Consider the following 6,133-nt stretch of genomic DNA (forward strand, 5'->3'; position numbering starts at 1 on the left):
CCGAAAATAACGAATTCGAGAATGAAATGTATTTGTCTATCTCACTCACAAATCTTTTTATGTCACGAGAATAGTCCTTGCAAGTCTTCGACTTCTAAACTCTATCAAGCACTAAACCCCGTGTCTAGTTGCTTCATTGCTAAGGTGTAAATGGAATGGAAAGGCAAACCTTTGAAAGAGAACACTCTAAATTAATTCACACTAGGTCACTCACCACCTACGAATCATTTCCCGACAATGGCACCAATGTTAGCGGGTCGTTGCAACGAACATCTGTAGCATAGTTATCTTGCACTAACATAATGTCAATACTCAGGGAAGTAACTCGAATGGGGCACGAAGACTCTGTGAGGTTGTTAGTCTTCAAGAAGTGAACCTAAAAATAAAATACATCAACTCAACAAGCAAATCAATCACTCAATGATCAGAAAATCTGCCTATGTCCTTTCTCAACGCTCTAGGTTATCACGTCATTTAGACACTTGAACGGACTCAAAATGCAACAAAACTTTAGGAGGAGGTCTAAGACACCTAGGGGCACTATCCTACCAAGTCTGGTCGCAATCCAACAAGGTATCAAAATCATGATCCATCATGAAAAATATCCTTAAAATTGTAACAAAATTATCCAGAAAGGTTGCCCAATGGTCTAGGAACACTCTCCTATGGTCAAAACGTCAAAAAATAGTGATTTAAGCACTCAAATCTGAAGATTAGGCTCACTAACATATAATCGCGAACCTCAACAAAACTGACAGTGCTTACACTTGAATTAAAAAGAGGAGCACAATGCAAGTTTCAAAACTGGAAACGGATGACCCAATCATTAGTTGCGATGATTACAAATCGAATCTTTGTAGTTGCTTGAGCGTACATATAATAGAGCTTATTTCTCTTCAAAAGATAAGCCTCCCTTTTTATGTTAGGTTATTGACTTTTATACATAGGGCTTTCTAAAATGGCGTGGCTAGTGGTCGGCTCACATGGGCCTTTACAATCATTACGAAAGAATTACATTTCACGGAATCAATCTGCTACTCTAGAATCAGGATTTACACACAGTGTAGCTACAGTAGCTCGAAAAAATAATAAAATACAAATGTGATATCCGACTAGGTGTTCGGTCAAGTGGGTGACCTTTCGGTCAATCCGTTAACAATTTATGTGATTTGTTGCTCCTCAACCTATGTCATTCTGTATCACTTGTTGATGTCATATCTAGAACTTGTTTATTCAATTTCTATAGTTTGGAGACATTTGTTGATCTCGTATTTGCGGTTTCCATCATTTGTTGATCTTAAATGATCATGTTTTGTAGGTTTTGGAGGCATGGATCTTAGACAACCTTTGAGAGCAATGATTCCATCGATAAATGCTCTAATGTGTACATTGCTTCAGGAGCGAGAGCTTATGCATGGTCTATTTCCTCGTGCAAAGTACATTGACGAGGAGTCAATGGAGTTCAAGGAACACATTGCCCCATATTTGCCTCTTATGTAGGTAGCAAGATGTAGGCAACGCACCCCTAGGTATCAAGGTTCATTCAATGACATGCTGGGTTGATGGTATATAATTAAGCGACGCTCGTTAATAGATTGGCGGACCCATTAATTTCTGTGATATGCTTGTGTATATCAAGAGTGATCGAGAGAGATTTCCAAGCTTCTCGTTGACCCCTTCACAAGCTTGATTGTCCACATTCGCAAAGATGTGCAACAAGGATAGATACCCACCTGATTTTGTAACATGGTAGGATATTCACTATGAAGAAGAAGGTGGAAAATTTTGTAACGGTACTTCCTCTAGCAACATGCATTACCATGTGGAAAATTCTTTTCGGAAGCCTAAAAAATAGCATAAAAACCTTTAAAAAAGCCTAAAAGATGTGTACACAATTTGATAGGCACAACGCCTATATCACTACTTGCAAGCAGGCAATGCCAACAAAGCAAAACTTCACCGAAACCACAATGGGAAAAGTGCAAGCGTGAAATCAATATTTAAGATATATTCAATCACCTACTTTGAGGCCTTTTTTGTAGGGAGCATGGGACCTAAAGTCCTGAACGCTGATGGCCACAAATGTGAACATTTGGGCTACGTGGAAACACGCCCTATGAGTTATGTCTTCCAGTGCTAGTCTAGACTTTGAACCCAGACATAGGATGAAGGCTCTAGCTTTGAGTGCTAACCTTTCACGATGGGGCTGGCCCACCGGATCCATTGTCTTAGTTTTTTCTGCGCTTTTAAGGGCGCGTCCGCACGGCGAGAGTAGAACCCCAGCCAGTCGTCATCATTTTGTCTTCATTCGGAACTGCAGCTAGCATAATTTTGCGTAGGTTCCTCAACGCAGCAGGGGTAGAAGAGCGATTTTCCAACTCTGCCGAGAACTTTGGGCGTAGTTTGCTGACGAAAGCAGGCTGGGGTTCTACCCCAGCCCGTGCGGATCCGCTCTAATTTAAATTTCCACTTTTCTCAAAAAATTAAGAATATCCAGGGCCAAGGCGCGACTCGGCATAGTTTTGCAACTTGCAAATGGTTACCTAGGAGGACTTCAATGCTACAATCAATGCTCCAATCAATGCTACATTTCTGGTCCTCAATCCGAGAGTTCTGATTCCTGAACTTTGAAGGTCTTGCGTCCCGACTCGCCGCTCGCGCCACACCAGCCATCTCTGATCTCATTCTCTCTCTAAGCTCAAATGGTTATTTGCTGCAGTCACCACAACCACAAGAACGGTGAACTTAGGACCATGCTCTTAAAATGCTGCTTTTGAAGTACATCAGCAGCTAGCATTGCGCAACTCACTCCAACACACAAATTGCCAATGCAGATGGAGATTTTGAAGGTGGAGCGTCTGCCCATGCGCATAGTGACACCGTCCACTCAGACCAGCAGGCATACCGCCATTTCTAATGAGAAGCAGGTTTCGCTCACAGCACCAGCTGCCCACGTCGTCCTCAGCTTGGCAGACATGGCCCTCCCTCCCTTCTTCTACGTCAGCATGCTGTTTGCCTTCCAGGCGGCCGCTGCCGTAGCCGTCTGCCGTTTGGAAGACGCGCTCCGTCAGGTCTTGCTGGACTATGGCGAGTTTGCCGGTGCCTATGGTCAGGACCCTTCCGGCCAGCCCTGCCTCCACCTCACTTCCCAGGGTGTCGCCTTCTTTGAGGCCCGCGCCCCCACCCACTCTCTGAACGACGGCTGGCACTTCCAGCCTGATGTCTCCATGGTATCCCTCCTTCCGCCCTACGCAGAGCAGCTTCTTGGCATTCAGGCACTCTCTCTCACTCTCTCTCTCTCTCTGTGTGTGTGTGTGTGTGTGTTAGTGTGTAAGTGTGCGTGCAGCGTACTGCGCGCTCGCGTTTTCTACGATTTTTCGACTTTCCTTTTCATTTCTTGTTGCAACCAGTAAGAATTTCTCTCTTTTTTCTTGATATCGACATATTTTTCACTTCTCTTTTTATTTCTTGTTGCAACTATCAAGAATTTCTCTTCTTTTTTCTTGGTCTTCTACATATTTAATTTGGATCTGCAGGTGACAACATTTGCTTGCGGAGGAATCTCCCTAGGGGTAGTTTGCAACCATCAAGTAGCAGATGGAGAGGGGCTGTGTCAGCTCATGGAAGCATGGGCTGCAACCGTCCGAGGAGAGGCCATCCCGTGCGCGCCATGTCACGTCCGATCAGCACTAATAGGACCCAGGACATGGGAGCCCATCCGAACGGCGACACCGCCTGTGTGGAAAGTCACAGGTGCCCTAAATTATGAAGATCCAGTGATCAGGAAGAGGCTCTGCATAGATGGTAATAGAGTGAAGGAAATCAAAGCTCAAGTTGAAGCAGGGCCTTATAAGTACTCCACATTTGTGAGTGTGCTCTCCCGTGTGTGGAAGTGCATCATGGTAGCGCAGGGATTAGATAAAGAGGATAAAGAGGGCGAGTCGAACTTGACATTCGCCGTGAGCTTGAGGAAGAGAATGGTACCGGAGTTGCCGAAGGGATATTTTGGTAATGCGGTATGCCATGTCTACCCAAAGATCAAAATTAAGGACTTAGTGAGCAAGCCTCTGGCATTTACAGCTAGGATAGTGCACGATGCAATAGAAGAAGTGAACAGAAAGGCTGCTACATTGCCACCTTCGGATGTGGTACACCCTATACCGCCCAAGGAGCGGCCAAAGGTGACTACGAGTCCAAGACGTGACTTCTTCGTTGCGACCTGGTCATGGCTCCCATTCTATGATGTGGATTTTGGAGGAGGGCCTCCTCTGTTTGCCGGTAATCCATTCGAGGGCTTCCCAGGTATTGTGTACTTCACACCGTCGCTCAAGAGGGATGGAGGCATTGTTGTGGAACTGGCTCTTCTTCCTCCTTGGATGCAGAAGTTTGAGTCTCTTTTCTGATAAATTCTTGGTAATTCAATTCTACTTCGTTGCTGTGGAACTCGCTCTTCTTCCTCCTTGGATGCAAAAATTTTGAGTCCCTTTTCTCATGATTGTTGGTTATTCAATTCTACTTTATAATACTTTAGACGTGATAAGATTTTGAGGCCTGCCGTCAGATTTATGCATGGAACTAAAAAGATTCGAAAAAGAAGATCAACTATAAGTGCCTCTGTTAAGAGCAAAAAAAAGTGAGGAATGCTTATATCAAGCTATAATACTACATTACATGTCATTAATATTTATGTACAAGTTTGAATAAAACAAGACAGACTTTTTCTAACAAGTCTTTCAAAAAAATGATATGAGTTAATATTGCAACTCTAAGATAAGTGGACTTGTAGACCAGAAAGGTGTGATTAGGGTAGGGGAGCCAGTTTATTTACAATTAGGTGTGAAAACAAATAGTTCATATTGTTGAAAGGGTAATTAATTAGCCAAGGTCGGACTTTGTTGACTCGGAACGTATATGCCAAGAATATTTAGTTAGACAGTTACAACTCTCTTTAAGAGTAGAAGTCATGGGTAGGAAACAGACACACACACGAGATGTATTCAAGCTCTATCAATGAAGTTATCTTGTTGTGTCTGAACTTGCTCTTGTGCTCTAATTTTGCTATGTTTGAAGTTATCTACTTGTGTTCTCTACTAAGTCTGATTATGGAGTGAGTGTTTCTTCTCTATTGAGAGCATCTGTGTTGAGAGAGATTCTTGTGTTGATGAACCCCAACACATTTGGCGATCTTAATGTGTTTACAACTTAGTTTGGCTTGGTCTTATTCTCCTCGGTGTCAGCATTTTCTGTTGATTTCTATGTTTCATTAACTAATGATGTATGTCAGAGAGACCTAGAAGAGTATCTAGGGTCTATTACACAAGGGCTCATGCCCAAGAGGGGAACATTGATCCTTTCCACTATGAAGAAACAATAGAAGAATAAGTAGAAGAGAATGTCTCTGAACTGCAACGCACCACTAGGAAGGCAGGTGGGGCAATTTGTCGGGGCTCTACTCTTGACAGCAGATCTACAAGAAGTAGGAGAAGACTCCACTTTGTCGACCCACTACAGGTATCTACTAGGCGAAGACCTAGGAGAGTACCTCAGCCTCCCCCTATGACTCAACCACCACCTAACCCTAAGGTTAAAGCATCTAAATTCAAAGGCAAGTTAGGTGAATATGCAGATTGTCATGTGGTCAATTTGAGACCAAGTGGCAAGCTAGTGGACATCAATCTGTATATGGTGATTAAAAAGAAAGAGGAGAGAAGAGAGAGACCTTCTCCCAAGCTACACACAGACACACACAGAGAAGAAGATACACACGATAGAGGGCTGAACTTTCTTCTTCATCTACTTCACAAAATGAATGTGTATTTACATAATGAAAAACTGACTACATAAGTAGTACATCCAAAAGAGAGATGCGGTCCATAATGTGAACCCGCTAAGTAGCAATGCTGGCTAGATAGATATGCCAGCTGTAGAATCTCTGCGGAGGATATGCCATCTCGGTCACCAACCGTGTCAGTGATGTAAATGTGGCCAACGGTCACCAAGGCCTACCAAGAGTGCCGGCTCATGGAGAGCTCGACATCTCAACACTCCCCGTCGAGATCGATGCCAACTGAAGGACTCCAAGCATAGTCCGAAAATGATGGAGCTTCTCAGCTCCCAGGGCATTGGTGAAGAT

At 43.6% G+C, this 6,133-nt stretch overlaps 1 protein-coding gene across 1 annotated transcript; it reads left to right on the forward strand.

Moving 5' to 3' along the window:
• The first annotated feature begins 2,737 nt into the window (after positions 1-2,737).
• LOC147443854 (agmatine coumaroyltransferase-1-like) lies at positions 2,738-4,530 on the forward strand. The gene is made up of 2 exons (XM_086527741.1): positions 2,738-3,275; positions 3,537-4,530. The coding sequence occupies exons 1-2, from the start codon at positions 2,829-2,831 to the stop codon at positions 4,401-4,403; spliced, it is 1,314 nt and encodes a 437-aa protein (XP_086383867.1). The 5' UTR covers positions 2,738-2,828; the 3' UTR covers positions 4,404-4,530.
• The last annotated feature ends 1,603 nt before the right edge of the window (positions 4,531-6,133 follow it).

This window comes from Adiantum capillus-veneris, chromosome 13, assembly GCF_014529385.1.
Source record: "Adiantum capillus-veneris isolate H3 chromosome 13, ASM1452938v2, whole genome shotgun sequence".
NCBI classification, from domain to species: Eukaryota; Viridiplantae; Streptophyta; class Polypodiopsida; order Polypodiales; family Pteridaceae; genus Adiantum; species Adiantum capillus-veneris.

Coding starts and splice junctions, on each gene's coding strand:
- LOC147443854 (XM_086527741.1), top strand. CDS start 2,829: ATGCAGATGGAGATTTTGAAGGTGGAGCGTCTGCCCATGCGCATAGTG. Junction 3,276..3,536: donor AGCAGCTTCTTGGCATTCAG/GCACTCTCTCTC, acceptor TTGGATCTGCAG/GTGACAACATTTGCTTGCGG.